The sequence below is a fragment of the Alligator mississippiensis genome, chromosome 7, assembly GCF_030867095.1.
Source record: "Alligator mississippiensis isolate rAllMis1 chromosome 7, rAllMis1, whole genome shotgun sequence".
In the NCBI taxonomy this organism is placed as follows: domain Eukaryota; kingdom Metazoa; phylum Chordata; order Crocodylia; family Alligatoridae; genus Alligator; species Alligator mississippiensis.
Window position 1 is genome coordinate 8,615,130 of NC_081830.1, and position 19,755 is coordinate 8,634,884.

The 19,755-nt window shown below is 55.9% G+C and overlaps 1 gene segment (V, D, J or C); it reads right to left on the minus strand.

Annotated features, from left to right (window-relative positions):
• Positions 1 to 11,131: 11,131 nt before the first annotated feature.
• LOC132251647 (T cell receptor alpha variable 9-1-like) lies at positions 11,132 to 12,201 on the minus strand. The segment is given in 2 exon segments: positions 11,132 to 11,744; positions 12,123 to 12,201. Coding segments are annotated over 2 exon segments (366 nt in total).
• Positions 12,202 to 19,755: the final 7,554 nt, after the last annotated feature.

Sequence of the window (19,755 nt, forward strand, 5' to 3'; positions counted from 1 at the left end):
GCTGGTTTCGTGGTGGATGTAGTCTTTCTGGACTTTAGGAAGGCCTTTGACACTGTCTCTCACCCCAGTCTCATAAAAAACTAGGCGACTGTGGCATTGATGCCTACACAGTCAAATGGGTCACAAATTAGCAAGAGCGCTTTACCCAGCGAGTGGTGGTGGATGGGTCATTTTTGACCTGGAGGGATGTGGGCAGTTGCGTCCCCCAGGGCTTGGTCCTTGGGCCTGTACGGTTCAACGTCTTTATCAGCAATATGGACAAAGGGGTGAAAGCACCTTGTTCAAATTTGTGGATGACACTAAGATGTGGGAAGAAGTGGGCATGCTAGAAGGGAGGGATAGGCTACAACTAGATCTGGACAGGTTACAAGGGTGGGCAGATGAGAATAGGATGGGATTCAATACTGACAAGTGCAGGGTACTGCACCTAGGGAGAAAGAACCAGCAGCACACCTATAGCCTGGGGAACTCCTTTCTCACCAGCACAGAGGCAAAAAGGGATCGTGGAGTCATTATTGTTTCCAAGATGAACATGGGCCACCGATGTGAGGATGTGGTCAGTAAGGCCAACTGTACTTTGTTATGCATCCACAGGTGCATCACGAGCAGGTCCAACAAGGTGATCTTCCCTCTCTATGCGACATTGGTCAGGCTGTAGTTGGAGTACTGCATCCAGCTCTGGATGCCACGCTGCAGGAGGGATGTGGTCAGCATTGAGAGGATCCAGAGGAGGACCACTTGCATGGTCAGGGGGCAGCAGGGCAGGCCCTACAAGGAGAGGATCTGGGACATGAACCTGTTCAGTCTCCACAAGAGAAGGCTGAAAGGCCATCTGGTGGCCATCTATAAACTTACCAGGGGGGACCAGTGGGGAATGGGAGAGGCCCTGTTCCCCCAAGCACTACCCTGAGTAACAAGGAATAACGGCCACAAGTTGACTGAGAGTAGGTTCAGGCTAGGCATCAGGAGGTGCTACTTCACAGTCAGGGCGGCTGGGATCTGGAATCAACTTCCAAAGGAAGTGGTGCTCGCTCCTACTTTGGGGGTCTTCAAAAGGAGGCAAGATAATCACCTAGCCTGGGTTATTTGATCCCAGCATTCTTTTCTGTCCATGGCAAGGGGTTGGACTTGATGATCTGATCAGGTCCCTTCCGACGCAGCAGGCCTCCATCCCATGCCTGCCCAGGGGGTCTGCACAGCGGCCGGAGCCTCTGTGCCCCTGGACGAGCTGCCCTGGATCCGACTCTCCCACAACCTACCTCAGGACACCATTCACCCCAGCCCCTGCACTGCAGGGGCCTCTATCTTCCTCTGCAACAGCCCTACCCTCTTACACTCTTACCTGCTGGGCAGAGTCTCTGTGTGTAGAAATATTTTTTTTAAGTTTAAGATTTACTCAGCCCCCGCTCCAATAATATTTTCTCCCTCTGCCTGTGCTCCCCAGCAAGCATGAAGGAAAGTGTGCTCCCCAATCTGTGCCCTGACCGAAGGCAGGTTACCGCTGGCACCAAGCTTTGTTACTACGGCACTGCTCGGAGTTAAGGGAAGTGTTGCCTGGTCTGAGAGACCAGGTTTGACTTGTTTGTTTTGTGATGGGGTTGGGGTGGCCAGCAGGCCTTTGTAGGGAGCGGTTTTTGTAACCGGTGAAGGTTTTGTTTGTTTTTCTTTTGTGGTGTGATACTAGGAGTGTAGATATATCTATAACCTTATATATAGAGAGACATATATTTTTACAGAGAAAAAAAACAACCCAACAACCCCATAACAACAACAAGAAGAAAATCTTATCCTTCCAATACAGGTATTGCAGTGCTTCCTGCCTTTCCCCATGAGCAACAAGAAATGGTCAGAAGACTCTAAGTATAAACTCCTCTTCCTTCTCACTCCGGTTCTGATACCTGCTTTCTCTGGCGTCTGCATTGCTTGTGGGAGGGAAGGAGGGAGGAGGAGTGTCTGGGGGTGGGGGAGCTAAGATAGAAAGGATCGGAGACTGCTTTAAATAACCATACTTAAAGGTTGCAGCCGGGGACAGATGTGGACTGATAGCCAGATACTGGTAAGAGCGCCCCCTGGCGGGCATGGGGGAGGTACCCTAAGGAGCGGAGAGCCTTTCTCTTCCAAACAACCCCTGTCGCACTGTCCCATAGTAAATGGTGGGAGGAATTTAATCCGAAGTGAATCAGTGTCGCTCTTCCCATGTGGAAGAGCGTGCGCCAATTCGCCCAGATTCCTAACACGAGCAGGGAAGAGGATACGACCGTGTGCACTGGGGATGTTGCAGCGCGGTGTCTAGCTGGCTTCACTTTCTGCCGCCACTTGTCCTGGTTAATAAGTTTCCATCATCCCGGCAAGTTTTGTTGTTGGTTTTTTGTTTTTTTTCCCCTGGAGGTGATTCCACAGCTCGGGCAGGTGGGTGCTGTGGGGTTAGAAGAGTAGTCGCAACTCTCGACTACTAACTTCCTCTTATCCCCTTCACTCCTTGTATTCTCGCTTCCCGCTCTGTGGCTTCTTCCTTCCCTGCTTCTTTGCCATGTACCTAATGTCCATGCCAAACTTATTACTGTCCTTGCAGCTGTTCAAAGAAGGAGCTACCTCCAATTATTTTCAGGGTGTACCGTGTAACAGTACTCTTTTCTGCTGTCAAGTTTTGATTTTTCCCCTCTTAAACATTTTTTTCCCCTCCAAACAACATCAACCCCGGGACTGCCCTTCACACTCTGTTAGGATGCACCGCCTTGCCGCCTAGCTTTTATTCGCGGTTTCCTTCCCGAGTCTCATTTCATTTCCCCGAGAAAACACCCGACTCCTCCTCCCCACTCGCCCCGGAGGACGCTCCGCCCTGCCACGCCGCGTTTTTGTGCGGGGCAGCCCCTGCTTGTCTCACCGTGTCGCTCAGAGCGCAGTAGTACACGGCCGCGTCCCCCAGCCCAGGTGCGAGGAGCGCCAGAGCGCTGGATTTTCTGTCCTTCGAGATGTGCAGAGCCCCCTCCGGAGAGGAGACTTGGACCGTGCCCTTGCTTCCGAAAACAATAAATTGGGGTCCAAGGTTGGGGAATAGCCGGTACCAGTAGATATAATCCGCGAGGTTGATTGAGGAGTGTTCACAGGTGAGGTTGAGCGGAGCTCCCTCCAGCGCCTCTGCCGAGCCCGGTTGCAGGATCTGAGCTGTTCCCAGGGAGCCTGGAAAAGGAAACGAGAGGGGAGCTGGATTGACTGGGCCGGAGACCCCGAAATGTTCTGAAGTGCTCCCCTCCCCATGTACAAACTCACGCCTTATTCAAAGGATAATCGTGATGAAAGGAGCCAGACAGAGACAATGAGAAAACAGGGAGAGTGGAGGAGCTGAGGGAGGTCAGGCAGACAGACAGACAGACAGATACGTGCCCAGAGGAAGAGGCAGTTGAAGGGAGCGGAGGTGCTCGGGGTCCCTGGGGGCCGAGGATGGGCTTTGGCTTTTTTCGAGAGACTGAACAACGCTCGCGTCGACTCACCCAGAACCAGCATCAGCGCAAGGGCGGAGGTCGGGACTGCGCCCATCCTGCCGGGGAAGTTTTCCGGGTCTCTGCCCTCAGCAGCCTTTTTATTCTTGTTCCCAGAGCGGGAGGCTCCGGCCCTTTCTTGCGGCAAGGAGCGTCACGCTGAGCTGTAACACACCCAGTGCACGGCTCCTTGGGGCTGGTCTATGGCGCCGGGGAAGCGCGGGGCGGCTCCACAGAGGACTCCCCGTCCTGTCCTTCGCCTTAGCTCAGTAGCCTTCAAGCGGTCTGCGGGTCCCTCTGCAGGGGAAGCCGATGCCCGCCTCGCAGCCCTGGGCCAGGCAGACGCTGAGTGCCGGCTTGTGCTGCAGCGACCCCTGGCGGGCATTGCCTTGACTACAGGAGACCCCCGGCGGCAGGAGCCTGCTCTGCCAGCAGCTCCCCGCGCGGCGCGGAACTGTGCTGATATCGCGGGAGAGGGGCCAAAGGCGAGAAGGACCGAGCTGTTTCGGGATATCCTAACCGTGTGGCCTCAGCTCCCCTACGGGGTGCGAAATAGCATCTCTCTCTCTATTTCTATACACAGCTATATTCCTCGTCACTGCTTCCGGCACCCCAGCTCAATCTCCACCCTCTCTCCCTATCGCATCCCCCGGCCTGTGGCTACCGCGGGAAGAAGGCCTTCATTTGCGGGTTTTCTTCCCGAATTAAACTCATTTTCCCGAGGAAACCATCCCGCCCCCCGCCTTCCAGGACCACTCCGCTCTGTCACTCGGGGTGGCTGTGCGGGGCAGCCCCTCCACCCCCGCGGCTGTCACACGCTGTCTCCGCACGGCCGCGCACCGCGCCCGTTTCCGCGGAGCGCCAGCGCGCTGGACTGACCGCCCGCCGAGACAGGCTGCCCTCTCCGGGGCGCAGATTAGGACCCTGTCCTTGAACCCGGATACGATGACGTGAGGTCCTCGGGTCGGGAGCTACCGGGCCCCGGGGCTATAGTCTCTCTGGGTGATTGAAAAGCGGTCTCATATGAGATTTAGCCGAGCTTCCTTCATTCGGGACATCTGCCCTTTCTTCTGCCTGAACCCTTCCACCTGCAATTTCTGCCCCTCCAGGAACCTCCATTTCCCCAGGGGATATCTCTCTAACTCCTTTAAACGCATGTCGTGCCCACTAATAGATTCTTCCATTGTCGCCTCGCATCACTCTCCCTAGTACTGGGAATTTTCCCTTACTCTTCGTCCATGGCAAAGTCGATTCGTGTAACCCTCTTGCCCAGCCCTGGAAGAACAGCGGAGTTCTGGGTAGGACCTGCAAACACAACCCCGCAGGGACATCCTAGGTAGTAGGTACACTAGAGTGAAGGCAGAGACCCCAGCCGTCTTGAGCGACCTCCTCTCCACCTATACCTGGAAAATACAGACCCGAGCATGAAATCCGTCCCACCCTGCGACCTAAGGTGAACGCTGCATAGATGCAGAGCAGACAGAGGAAGAGGAACAGCAGGCTCGTAGCTCCCGCTCTGACTGCGTTCGGGGCCTTAGGGCTTCCCAGCTGCTGGGATCAACCGGGGTCTTTTTAGGTATGCTCGAAGGATGTGTCTGTGAGATATGTCACACCACTTATCCTATGTGTGCATTGAGTGTGTGTGAGTCGGTTGACCGTGTCACTAGAACGCGTGAGAAGTTTGTCCGTGTGCGTGCCCACGGCAGGACTGCCCCGGCACTGGACCCGAAGTGAAACTCCCCGGCAGAAATTCGTGTTTAGCCTGGCAGCTGTGCCAAGTCCATGAACGGGCCGCTAGGGGGCAGCGCCTCCCCGCACACTGACTCGCAAGGGACTTTCCGTAGTTAGATACAATTCCTGTTCGGATCCCCACTTTGATCCCCAAACTCTTACCCAGTTTCATTCTCTGTTTTCACCGTAGGAAGAACCGTCCTTTTTCGGTTCACTTCATGGGGGTTTTGATGCTTGAGAAAGCAGGTTGCTGTTCTGAAAATTGTCTAAGGGATTGAGATTCGCCGACTCACCCACAGTCACAGAGATCGGGGATAGGCGAGGTGACTCCCCAAGGGGTTCCGCAGAGTTGGGCATCCGAAACCTTTTCTGTGCCAGCGAGATCTGAGCTTCTCCCTGGGAATTCTCTGAGAATTCCCTCTTTAGTCATTTTAGTCATTATTTCCCGGGTTATACTGGTGGTTGCCCTTGTCCAGAAGGACCAGGATGATTTAGACAGGAATGACCCCGCCTTGAGCATGACCTCCCGAGGTCTTTTCCAACCCTGCTTTTCTGTGAGTCTAAGTTGGAGCTCCCAGTTGAACACACGCATTCAAGGCAGAAGGCGATTTAAAAGCAGGTAGGTATGGGATAGGATGAGGCCAGTCTCAAGTGCCTACACTTGCTCTCCCTTAGTAGTGGAGGCTAAGCAGAATTGGGCCTGGTTATTGCTTGATTAGGAGACTCCTTTGGATTCGCCGGAGTACAATTATTAGTCTAAGAGTCATAGCCGCTTGGCTTATAGGAACCCGGTCAGCAATTGCACTCCATTGAGCTGGGTCTGAGTTTATGGACAGGCATAGGAGGAATGTTTCTGCGTCAAGGGCTCCCGGGAAGAGCATTTGTCCTGGCATTTTGTAAGGCCTTAAGGGGCCCAGGGATTTCGGCACTTCAATCCGTCAAACTGTTGTGAGAATCTCTGCCTTCACCCACAGCAGTATTCATAGATTCTCCATCTCGAAAGGAGCATCCAGACCAGTCCAACCTCCCGTACAGCAGAGGCCAGTGGAAATTACCCAGTGCTCCCTAATCCATTGTATAGCTTCCCAGAGGGCTAGGACGCATAACGAAGCACCTACTCCTCCTCGACTAATTTCAAGAGATGGAAAATCTACGGCATCTCCGGAAGAACTGTTTCAGAGGCTGCTTACTTCAACTGGTAGGGGTTGTGACTTTCTTTCAGTCTGAATTCACTCACCTGAACCTCCCAGGGTCCTCCTGGGAAAGTTTTGAGAACCATCCTGGTGCCAGCTCTCCCCAGAACTCTTTAAGATTTCCTGTGCCAGGAAGCCAAGTGCAGGTCCCACCACAAAAGACCCTCTCAGGTTCCCCATATTTTTTCCCAGCCTCGTTGGTCCCTGACATCACTACCAAGAGCCAGGTTTCTATGCCCGGAAGAAACTCAAGGTTTTTGTACAAGGCTCCTCATCAGTTTTGTCACCGTTTCTCCTGAAAGTGCAGAAGTAGGTGGCCGAGTCCCCCAGTTCCAATGTAGAGATGCTCAGGCTGATGGAGCCTCGCCCCGTCTGGAGCTGGACAGAAAACCTCGGCCCTGCCTCATTCCTTTTTGTGCCTGCAGAATATTGGCCCAATAGCAAAGTCAGGCTGCCCCCGGGGCGCTGCTTGTACCACGACAAATAATAATAGCTCTGCTCAGTCTGGTAGGTGCAGTGCAGGGTCATAGCCCCGCGCTCCACCCCCGATGCACCTGCCTGCAGCTGAGTGACTCTCTCTTCCAGGCTGGAGCCTGCTATAAATGGGGAGAGGAGAAGGCAGTTGCTTAGATTGTCTCTGTGGTTACTTATTCAGAAAGTCCCTTCCTAATTTTCCAGTTAAGGCTACCAGCTTCCTCTTCATCATCTCACAGCTGGAAGTGCCTTTCATAGGTCCTGATCCCCTTGAATTCTGAGTACCATGCCAGGGACCATAATATGTTTAACATAGATAAGGGGTTCCCACCACATCCAGCCTGCTGCCGATGCCTCTTATTATCTATACATGGGCCCCAGCTGCCCATTCTCACTTCTCACCAATTCTCATTTCGGATCCTGGTTTCCAAGATCACTTTGACTCGGGTCCAGGTAATCCCCAGTGATTCCCATTGCCCGTTTCCGTGCGGAAGGACTGAGACGAGAACCAAGTCTGAGTCTCGGGCCTGGGAACTGCTGTGCTCCTTTCAGTTCATGCTTTCCCTGTGACCCACGTGTCTAGCAGGCTTTGTCGGAGCTGGAGGCTGAGAGGCTCGAAAGACTTGATGTGTGGAAGCCTCACTGTAAGCCAGACCCGGACTCCCCTCCCTCCTGTCCCTTCGGGGTCTCGTCAGGGAGATTCCTGCGGGAGGGGGAGCACTTACTCAGCAGCACTGAGCCTGCCACCGCCCACAGGAGACTGAGCTGTATTTCCATTCTGGAAAGGGTCCTGCAGCCTCCTGCTCTCCTCCCGGCCGCAGCAGACCTTCCCCAAGGTGTTCCCAGGTCTCAGGCAGGCTGCGTGTCCTTCCCGGTGTCCCCGAAGCGCTTGTGCTGAAGTTCCCTGAGTCGGTACAAACAGGCCCCGTCTTTCGGGTCTGACTGCAGCTTCCCAACGAGGCCAACCCCTGTCACAGAATAAAACCCTGGCGGGACCCTCCCTCCTCGGAGAAGCCCCACCCCACCTGGACATCCCGGTCAGCCGGGTCACAGGAGAGATTCCTCCCCGGGGAGTTTCAAGCACAGTGCCCCCCAGCATCGCCTTAAGGCAGGGCCTGCAGGAACTGCAGTGGGAGAGCCCCCCTCAACTGGGTCCTTCGCCCTGCTCCCTACAGCACAGAGCCGCCTCCCAGCCTCCTGGGACATAAAGCTCAGGGCGGACCTTGAAGGAAGAGCTCCCCACAGACACCCACCCTAGTCCATGGGGTACGTGCTGCCCTTCCACACTTGTGCGACTCTGCGTAGCCTGCCAGGGGTGAGGCCCCGGAATATTCCCACGCTGCAGAACTGTTGCCCCTCTTCCTCCTGAGCCTTGGTGCTCTCTCACTTCAGTCTCTGAGGTTACAAACAGACAGCATAGCTGGGGCGGCTCTGACTGCTCGGAGTGAAAGCTTGAAAGAGGCGCAGCACCTACACACCAGCAGGTCCCTGGAGACAATGGCGTTGACCTCGGGTCTCGGGGAAACACTGTAGGGCCGCATGCGCCCTTCCCTCCGCAGCTATTGAGGATCTGGGCAGCTCATTTCTGTGCAAGAGAGAGGGAATCGTGAGCGATTGTTTCTTGGGGCCAGGGAGGTCGGGACCAGTCTAAGCCACGCAGGTGCCAGCTCGGTTCGGAGAAAGCAGGGCAGGGATGCACCGGGGGCCGCCACCCAAAAGTGCAGAACTGAGACGTGCTGCCATTTTCTTGGTATTCCTCCCTAGGGAATGCGCCACCAACCGACTTAAATGATCCCTGATATTTCAGGAGGAGGCGGCGAAAGCTGGGAGGTGCACATTTACACACCTGAGCACGCCCCGGAGTCTGGTCCTTACCCTTGCCCGCCATGTCCGCCCGGGCCGTGTCTGTTTGCTCTGTTGTTGCCAGAGGGGAGGGGAGGGCTGCGTGCAGGTCTCCTGTCAGACCGTGCCGGGGCACAGGGAGGTGGTGGAGGCAAGTTGTGGGTTGCTCTCGGCCTGGGGAGAAAAACAAGCGTGAGGTTTGTGTACGGGACTTCTTAGCAAACGTGTCACAAGGAAGAAGGGAAGGAAAGGGAATAAAGTGGTGGGTAGATAGAGAGTTGCGTATGGAGACAGACAGATGGACGTGTCCAAGGACAACGGAAAGAGATGACAAGGGAAAGAAGCAGTGGAACAAGCTGCCCTGGAGGGGCGAAGGCGGTGAGGTTGCTGCTTTCGAGCTGGAGAGAGAGCGAAGTTTGCTGGGGGATGGCGCTGGCGGTACGGACAGAGCAAGCCTCCTGGTACCTGGGTACAGAGTGACCGTGGGAGGAGTCCCTGCATCCGACACGGTTCCACGGATTAACCCAAACGGACTCCTCTCTTGGGTCCCAGCGCGACAGCGGGACAACGGGGGCCTTGGGTGAAAGATGCAAACTGACGCAGGCTCTTCCATACAGAGCATACTTTTCCATACTTTTCCGTACTTTTTGGCCCCGCAGCCTGGCCACGTCCCCTTGTGTGTGCATGCGCTGCCCTGCCCCTGGACGACATCTGCAGGGAAGAGAAGGCAAACGGGAGCGGATTCCCTGTCACGGCGCAGGGAATGTCGCAGGTCTTCGGCGCTTCCCAGACTCAGGGCGGAGAAGACTCACGGGTGGGCACCAGCTACAGGTCCCAGTGCTCGTGGGTGTCGCTGTCACTCACACCGTGGGCACGTGCACCGACTGCAGCAGAGACCCACCCACTTCGTGGGATCGCGGAATTGGAGCCAAGCGGAACTTGGAGCCCACACTTCTGGGCACCCACGTGTGAGCTCCAAGACTCTCTCCGCTCTCCCCCACGCAGCTGGGGAAGGAATCTGGGGTCTGCGTCTGCATTCCCAAGCCACCGGACTCCCTTTCCTTCAAGGGGCCTCGATTGCGGCCCACCTCTCCTCCCCCGCCGACCACCCGAGATTCCCGATTGGCCGCCTCCGTTCGGGGACACGCACCCAGCACAGACTGCCCGCCAGTGGCGCCAGGACGAGCCCGGGAGCGGCTCTGGAGAAGGGCTGGATCAGGCAACCCTGGGGGCTCGGAGGTCCCCGCGCCGGGCAGGGCTGAATCCCGGGCAGCAGCGACCAGACGCTGATTGCCAGCGGGGCTTCCAGATCCCGACAAGCCGGGGTCAAAGCGGCCTTTCAGTCTCCCGCTAGTCCCCGTCCCTCGGGCTTCCTGCGGTGTTCCTGTCTGCGCCCCACAGTACTGCCCTTCAGCTTCGCAGACGGGCTCCCGCGGTGGCCTCGCTTTCGTTGGCTCCAGCAGAGGAGGGTCCCTGTGGTTGACAGGGATCCGCGGCTGTTAGCCCCATGGACCGGAGGCTGCTCCGCCCTGTTCCGGGACTTGGCCCCTTTCCACCGGGGAGCGACTGCTGGTGGAGTCCTGCCAGGGTTCCCGCCCTGAGGTTTCCCTGCAGCTGCAGACGGTTGGTGCCAAGTGGCGCCCTTGTACATCGGCGACCCCGAGGCCTCAGGTTGTGGGTTGGTCTTGGCGGTGGGAACAGCACGGAGCTCCTGGAAAGCGGCAGCGCTTCCCGGTAGCTGCAGGGAGTGCGGTCGGCGACACCTGCACACCCCGCTCGGAGCCGCGCGTGCGGTCCCCGGTGCCCGGGACGCGGCTTCCTGCCTGCATCGGTATCTGATCTCCCGGCGCTCCACGTGGCCAGCTCCGCCCGGCCTCTGGGAAAGCCTCGCGTTGCGGGGTCTGCGTCCTTCTGCTGCAGCCGCTTGGTTTTCCTCAAGGCGGAGAGGAGAGGAGAGGAGCAGGGAGACACCGCGCAGTGTCACAGGACAGTGACTCTTGGCCGTTGCCACGGGCAGTAACGCCGCTTTGTCACTCGTTTCTGCGCCCGATGAGTTATGTGCGCTGCTGAGGGGTTTGCTTGCGAGGTTACAGACAGGAATGAGGCTGTTCTCCCCGAGCAGCCCGAGACTCCAGTTGCTCGGAGCTGCGAACAAGTAACTGAGTCGGGGCCGTGGGGGGTGGAGGTGCGCCGAGCCGCTCGGGGAGGTGAAGAGCAGTCGCTGCTGCAGTGTTTAAACTAAAGTCACGTTTCGTGTATTTCTCACAACTGGCTGCTCTTACACCATCTTGTTCCCGACGCTTCTGTCACTGAAGTGCTCCCCTTAGTTTTTCCACATCCCACCTGACATGTGAGTTTAATGATACCCCCTGGAACTCACCATTTTCTACACAATCCAGACGAAATCGTGTGCATCACAGCCTGCCTGTCCCTGGGAGCTTGAGGAAAATATATTGAAGAGGCTTCTGGGTTTAAGGTCCTGCCCTCGGTATTGTCCTGGGGAGACATGTTGATGTCGCTGACGAAGCACTTCATTCAGGTTGGAAGGGTGATGAGTGGGAGGACAGGACAGGGCGTCACTCAGGTTTCCACACACTTTGAATCTTAAAGTTCGTTCCCACGGCGCTGCCGGCGGCTCCGGTGTCTGTCACTTGTGCTGCTCTAAGGCAGGGAGGGTTTTTGTACAGGTCTCCTATAGGACTGTCTCACGGTGCCACACTCAGGGCGCAGTAATACACGGCGCTGTCTGCCCACTCCAGGGCGGTGATGTTCAACACGGTTGTGCTGTAGTCAGCTTGGGAAGAAAAGCGCTTCTGGGCGAATCCTGCAGTGTCCTTGTAAGCGCTCTGTGACCTCGCTCCTCTGAACAGGATGTACTGCGGGGCTCGGCTCGGATACTGCCGGTACCAGTACAGGTCGGGATAATTGCTGCTGGTGCTGTAGGAGCAGCGCAGGGTCACGGAATCACCCTCTCTCCGGAACACTTCGGGATCCTCGGACTGGATCGAGTCGCCCCGCACCGCGCCTGCAACGACACCGTCCAAACCCGACCGACACTCTCTCCCCAGTGCTGCCGGCCACAGGCGCTTGGGGCCCCTGCTGCGTTCACAAGGCTCGGAGAAACCCCCCCGATTCCGGAGGGGCCCCGGACAGAGGACAGGGGAAGAGAAGGGTGTTTCGGGTCAGAAGTCAGCCAGAGGGGTTCAAATTGGGGCTGGGAACAAGGTGGGGGCGAGGTGGGAGTGACGCCGCGCTCAGAGACCTCCGCATTAACGAGGGGGGTTGTGTGTGTGGGAAGGGTCAAAGCTCCCCGCTACCACGCCGCATCGCGGGAGGCTCCAAGTACAAGGAACCGCGAGGCCTCATTTCCTCGGGTCCCTTGGAATAATCCCTGCCCCATTACCTAGCGTGCTCAAAACCCAGACACCGAGTGTGAAGGCGACCTCCATGACGACTCTGAGAGGCACCGCCTCGGCGCTCTCCGGTGCACCTGAAAGAGAAAAAGAAATGTTCGGGGCGCTGCAACCGGTGCCGCCGGAACCGGAGGAAGAGGCGGAGCCTGGGACCTCGGAGCAGAGCCCGGGACAGCCCTGGGGCCGGGCGATGAGTGACGGTGAGGGGCGAGGAGGAAAGCAGGGGCCGGGTGGGGTCAAGGCTCTGCTGTGGGATTCCGGGCACTTGCTGCCAAGTCTCCGCTCTGCCTCCGCCCCGCGTTGAGAGCTCGGGAGCGGCGCTGAATCTCTCGGAGCTTGTTCCTGTAGCGCCCAGCTTGTCGCTCTGTAGCTCCTAAGTTGCTCTGCCTCCCGGGGGTCCTGAGGATGACTTCAAGTAGAGCTCAGATACTGTCGCCACAGCGGAAATCCTCGTACACTGACCCAGCAGGAAGGCCGTAGGGGGTTTTGAAGGGTGGCAAGTGCTGGGATCGGGGGCGGTTTCGCCATTCCCACGGAACATTTCGGAGGAATCATTCCATATCTGCAAATCGGTTTGTATCTGTGTGTCTTCCTGTCAGTGAGTTGGGAACCTACTAGTGCGGTATTTCCTGAATCCTTCTCAAGCTGTTTTGTACGCGCCGGGAGGGGTGTTTGTAATCGTAATGACTTAAGAGCAGGATGTGCAGCTCTTTTCAAGTGACCTCATTTCACTGAAACATTTTTATTGTATACTTATTCGCCTGAAATTAAGCCCCCCTTTAAGGGATTTACACAGTAGCAGGCCCAAAGGCTGTGACAGGGTTTAGTGATGGGAGTGGTGAAAAACTGTCTTCATGGAAGTACTTAGATGCCTCCAAGAACAGCCAGGGGGATTTGGGCACCTGCCCTTATTGGATGCTTTCGACTTCCACTGGACGTCCAAATTGTTAAAGGTACCTTGAGGACTGGATGCAGGATTTGGCAAAGGGGGTTCAGGAGCAGCCACCCGCACTGCAGGGGTGGTTGCAACCCCGCTCCCAGCCTCCGTCCCTATACTGATAGGTACACTCCCCGCAGCGGCAGCCTCCGGGGACTTTTTTTAATAACTAAAAGCATGTATGAATGCCCATCTTCTCTTCCATGCTCAGAGGCATATCCCCTCTCCTCCCGTTCCCGGCCCTCCTGCTTTTACTGCTTTCCTTGCTGACCCCGGCAGCTTGGACGCTTCATATAACCGTTCCTACCCACTTCAGCTGGGATACGGGTGTGCTAGGAACAGGAACAACTGCAGCAACCACGTGGGTGAGGTTGATTCCCACATCCTGCCTTGCCCCCCTGAAGCAGGTGTGGGTAATGGCAACCCTCTCTCCGCCCTCTGAAGCTCTACTCCACCCCGGACCGAAGGAAAGCAGCAGCAGAATTGGAGGGTGAGACGGAGGGCGGGAAAGGTAGGCAAGGGGATGCGCGTGAGGAAGAAGAAGAAGGATGGTGATTCTTGCGTGTTTTGGAGACTTGGAAAGAGTCTGTAAACGCTCCTGGCCTGGATACAATCCAAAAAGGGGGTGCAACCATGTCACTGCACCCCCGTTGGATCGACCCCTGGGTGTTTTTACAAATTGAAAGCACGGACAGGCACCTCGTGGGATTTCCAAAAGTCCCTCTGGCCAAGATTCTGACTTTGCCTATGGCATTAAGGGTCCTAAATACCCCTAAGGACCTATGCTTCCCCGCTCAGCTCCCACATAGTTCAGTAGAATACAGGCCCCGAGGTACTGTGGCAATTCCCACCCTGATCATTATCTGCCGATATATTTTGCCCTGGACTTTTCAAAGTACATCTCAGAGCACATTTATGAAAGCTTGTTGGCATCTAAAGACAGAGGCAATCACTTAAACCAGATTTCTGCGGGGATGAATGGAGACGCCAGTAGAGGTAGCCCTGGGCCTAATTTCGATTAGCACAATTGGGCATTCAATAATAGGGAACTTCAAAAAAGAGCTGATGCTCTTTCAGACTTAGGCACCGAAGTACCTTTGGACAGAACATTAGGTGGATGTAGATAGATTGGGGAGGGTCTTGAGAGCAAAGGAGATGGGGAGGATGAAATGCAAGTGGCCTGGGGAAAGGTTGGAGCAACCTTGTATTATTTAAACCCATTAGCAATATTTTAAAACTTTTGATGGATATTTCACTGGTCAAACTTGATTCAACTCATCAAATACCCACCCCTAGTTAAAACAGAGAGAAATCAGATGTAAATCAAATATTGGGACAACTTCTTGTTTTAAGGATCTAAAGGCACAATGGGACAGGCTGCACCAGGAAGCTCTAGAGTCTCCTTCAGTTAAGGTTTTTGAGAAGAGTGTGGATGAACTTCTGTCTGGGATGGCTTAGAGAGACACTTGCATGTAGGAGAGAGAATATATGGGCCTCGGGGTCCCTTCCCATTGTGTTATTCTATCTTTAAAAAACTGTTCCATGGGGGGCCAGGCCCCATTCCAAGCACAGCATTCAAGCCCTGTAGTGGACTGAGGGAGTTTCTTGACACTAATATTTTAGTGGTGTAGAAGAAGGAATGAATCGAGCTGACTGAGAAAGGGATAGACAGATGGAGAGAGAGAGAGTCCAGGTGAAGGCCAGAGGGGAAAAAGAGAGGGTCAAAGAGACAGGTGGAGGAAAGGCAGCAAGGTTGGTGGTGTACTTTATCTCCAGGCAGCCAGGCCCATTAGCTATGAGACCAGCTGCAACTGCAAACTAACAGTGCAGTTAGGTCAGCACGGAGGCAGGATGAAAAATCAGAGAACAACATATCTTCATTGTTGAAATGCCTTTTGTGTCTTTCCACTGAGCCCAGCATTACTTACAGGGCCTTGACCCCATTAACTTCTTGGTACCATGACATGGACAATGAATTGCTAAATTTAAATGCTGCTGCTGATATCGTTGTTTGCTCTTGGGCGATGCCTGACACTGCTCTAGTCTTGCTTCAGAACCAGGTTTTCATGGTTGGATTTTATTTTTGTCCAGTTAAGTCCTACTGTTCCCTGCTGTCATTTCTGTCTAGGAAAGGCTGAAATTAGGACAGTCAGGCTTGGAAATGATCCCAGTCCCTTTTTTTCCCCTCAGACATGCTCCTTTAACCAAGAGTCTAATAGGGTCTGCTGGAGATGCAGGCTGAGAGGCACCAAAGGATGGGAGAAAGTGGAGGTCTGAAATCCTTCCTGTGAAAGTCCCAGTCAAGTTCACTTCCCCCATCTCACCAGTCCTGGCTCTGCCTGAAGGGGATTCCCATTGGATACTAAGCACTTACCCAGGAGCACTCAGCTGTCACAGTCCACAAAAGATGAAGCCATAGCTCCTTTAAGAAATGGATTTTTCAAGCCCTGTGGTCCCAAGTATCACTAAAGCAGCAGTGGTGAATTTCTCTGCCTTGGTACACAGCAGACCTTTATTTCCTACCCATTGGCAGATTGAGACAAAACCCCTTGCAGAATTAAACCCTGATGGCACCCTCCCTACTCAAAGAGTATCTCCCCCTCATACCCCTGCCAACCAAGGCCCCCCAAGATATTGCTCTTACTGCCATGTCAGAGGGGAAGGCCGCCTCAGGCAGGCCCAAAACCCGTTCCCTGCAGCACAGTTGCCCATAGATCTCCCTTAGGGCAGCGCCTATAGGAACAGGATGCAGTGGTAGAGCATGCTGTACTGGGACACAGCGTTCGGGACAGATCCCAAGAAGAGAGCCTCACAGAGTCACCAGCCAGCTCGTTGGGTATGTACTACCCCATCCAGGCTTGCCTGACTACTTAACCCGGGACATGGACATGCACTAATATCATGGCAGTAAGCGATTGCCCTGCAGGACCCCGGGGCTCTCACCCCCTAAGAGCCACTTCCCACAGCTTTCAGGGCAGCACAGATAAGGCCTTGACTCCAAAGAGCACATCAGCTCTGCAGAGGTTTTGCTGACAGGCTCCCACTGAGGCCCCGCTCGGTTGGCTGAAGTTCAACTGTGGCCGACGGGGATCCGAGCGGTGACTCCCATGGAGAGGGGGTGGTCCGCCGGGGAGTGACTGTTGATGGACCCCTGTCCCGCTTCTTGCCTGCATCAGTACCGGAGCTCCCGGCGGTCCCTGCGGCCTCTAGGAAAGCTTCGAGGTGCGGGGTCTGCCTGTTTCTTCTGCGGCCCCTTCGCTTCCAGTGCCGCGGAGACGAGAGGAGAGGAGAGGAGCAGGGAGACACGTCCCAATTTAAAATCTGGGAGTATAGGGCTGAGCCTGTGATTCACCTTCAGGACATTTAGTGCGAAGCTCGGGGTATTTCCATAGCCCTTTCCTTATTGACAGAAGAGTCATCGATAAGGAAAGGGGATAAGGTTTGGGGATGGAAGAGTCGAAAGAGGTAGGAGAGTGTCTGGTTGGATTCTGAAAGGCAGCAAGGTGTCTAACTTACTATCTGCAAGGGCAGGAGCCTACATCCCTTTACAGGTCTGTCGCCGTGGCCTTTATTCCCCTGTGAAAGAGTTAGTCTCTAACCTAATTCAACTTAGAAATGTCCAGAGCTCAGGATTCCTATTTGGGAGAGGAAAAGGCACCCGTAGTAACTTCGGGAGAGGGTCTGTGAGTGCTGGTGACCGTGTGGCCTGCCGAGCTTGGTCTTTTTGGTCTGGTCTTTTGCCGTGACTGTTTGATGTGTTATCAGGAAATGTCACTACAGCTCCCCCTCCCCAGCCTCCCCCGCGGCTGACCTTCTCTCGCCAATGCAGGTATTGACACGAGAAGCAGTGGTCAGAGGGGCTTAAATAAAACCCCTCTTCCTTCTCACTCGGGCTCTGCTACGTGCTCTGGCTGGCGTCTGCACTACGCGTGGGGAGTTGTGGGGGCGGGGCGGGGCGCTGGGAGAGCTAAGACAGAAAGGACGGAGACCGCTTTAAAATCACCAGACTTAAATCAGGGGACAAGTCGGAACGCGCCGCCAGCGCCCCCTAGTGGACATGGGGGGAGATCTCCTGAGGCTGAGAGTCTTTGGTCCAACCAACCCTAGACCGACTGGCACATAGTAAATAGCGGAAGGAGTTTAAGCTGGTGTGAATGACTGTCGCTCTTCTCATGTGGAAGGACCTGAGCAAATTCAGACCCACACTCCTAACACGGCCATACACGGAGCAGGGAAGAGGACAGGGCCGTGTGCATTGGGGATATTGCAGCCCGGTGTGCAACTGGCCTCACATTTCGCTGCCGTTTGCCCTGGCTAATGAGAGTTTCCATCATCCCGGCAAGTTTTTACTTGGAGATAATTCCACAACTCGGCGTTTTGGGCAGATGGGTTCTGCGGGGTTAGAAGAGTAGCTGAATCTGTATAACTATCGCCCTCTTATTCCCTTCACTCCCTACACTGTCCCTGTCCTTAAAGTGGTTTCTTTCTTCCCTGCGAGGTACCTAATGCTTTCGACAAAGCTATGACTGTCTTTGCAGCTATTCTGGAAAGGACCTGCCTGCATTTATTCTCAGGGTTTTCCATGTAACAGTGCTTTCTACTGCCTTCAATTGAAGTTTTGATTTTTTTCCGCTCTTAAAGACTGTTTTTCCCCCGAAAAAGATTAACCCAGAGTGCCTCCTCCGCACTCTGTCACCACACACAGCCTCCCTGGCGCGGTGGCCTTTATTCACGGTTTCTTTCCCGAGTTCCATTTCATTTCCCCAAGAAAACACCCGACTCCTTCTCCTCCGCCCTCGCCCCGCAGAGGGACGCTGCTCCCACGCCGGGTTCTTGTGCGGCGCAGCCCCTGTCTGTCGCACCGTGTCGCTCAGAGCGCAGTAATACCCGGCCGCGTCCCCCCGCCCGGCTGCGCGGAGAGCCAGGAGGCTGGATTTTTTGTCCCCCGAGATGTGCAGAGCGCCCTCCGGGTCGGAGACTTGGACCGTGCCCTTGACTCCGGACACAATGAATTGGGGTCCGCGGTTGGGGAACTGCCGGTACCAGTGGATAGAGTCCCTTATGGTGATTGAGGAGTGGTCACAGGTGAGGTTGAGCGGAGCTCCCTCCAGCGCCTCTGCCGAGCGGGGCTGCAGGATCTGAGCTGTTCCCAGGGCACCTGGAAAAGGAAACGAGGGGGAGCATGGAGTGATTGGGCCAGAGACTCCGAAATGTCCTGAATTCCTCCCCTCCCCATGCACAAACTCACGCCTCGTTCAAAGGATAATCGGGATGAAAGGAGCCAGGCAGAGAAAACGAGAAAGGTGGGGAGGGTCGCTAGGCAGACAGACATCCCCAGAGTAAGGACAGTGGGCAGGAACGGGTGTGCTCCCTGGTCGCTGCGGACTGAAGATGGGCTGTAGGTTTCGTGGGGAGAGTTAGAGAGACTGAAAAATGCGCGTGGCGACTCACCCCAAACCATTATCAGTGCAGTGGTGGAGGCCGGGACTGCGCCCATCCTGTGGCCGGGAAGTTTTGGGTCTCTTGCCTCAGCAGCCTTTTTATTGTCGTCCCCAGACCGGGGTTCTCCGTCCCTTTCCTGCGGCTAGAGACCGAGGTCACCGAGCAGGGAGCGCCGCACTGAGCTGTAAAGAGCCCCCCGTGTACTGATTCTCGGAGCTGATCTACGGCTGCGGGTAACCGCGGGGCGGCTCCACAGAGGATTCCCCGTCCCGTCCTTCCCCCTAGGGAAGCAGACTTAAGCAGGGTCTGCGGGTGCTTCTTCAGATCACGGAAAGCCGGTCCTCGCGGGCTCGGGTCGGGCCTGCCCGGTAGGCGCCGGCTTGTGCTGCACTCGGCGGCCGCTCGCCTGACTACAGAGGACGCCCCGCGCTAGGAGCGCGCTCCGGCCGCAGCTCTCCCCGAGGGACCGCAATGTGCGGGAACCCGCGGCAAGTGACGGCGGCGGGAGTGACCGGGCTGTGACGGGAAATGGCCGCGATGTAGCAGCGAAACTACGTGGCCTCAGTTCCCGCGAGGGAGTGGCAAGAGCCCCTCTGGCTCCATGTCCCCAGGCGCATGCATTTTACCGCCTCTCTCCCTAAACCCGCGCCCTCCTCGCGCTCCTGCAACGTCGCCGCACTCCTTCCCCTCCGTCGCCACCCCCGTGTCTACACGCCTGACCCTGACAGCTTTGAACCGTCGGTCTGCGGAGATGTGTGGAGGCCCGTCAGGGCAGAGCAGCTACAGACTGAGCAGTGGGGGTCACAGGGTGTTCACAGACAGGTGTCCTTAGTCTGGTGGTTTGGTGGTTTAAGGGGCTCCCCAACGTGACACCCCGTTTCGCGGCGCTGATCACGGGACGGGCTCAGGCCCGTTCTCCGAGAGCCAGGCTCCAGGGGAAGCCGCTGCCTGCACTGAGGGCGCCGGCTTGTGCTGCAGCGGCCTCTGGGTGCACGTGCTTGAACTTCAAGTGACCGAGCTCGCTCTCCTGGCAACTCCCCCCGGGTGTGGGACTGTGCAGATAGTGCCGGGACGAGCCAAAGGAAAGAGGGGCCGAGCTGTGACTGGACATCCCAACCGTGTGGCCTCAGCTTCCCGGAGGGTACGAAATACTCTTTCTCTTCATGGCTATACACAGCTGTATGCTGCCTCCCTGCTCCCCGCACCCCCGCTCCATCTCCATTTTCTCTCGCTATTGCATCCCG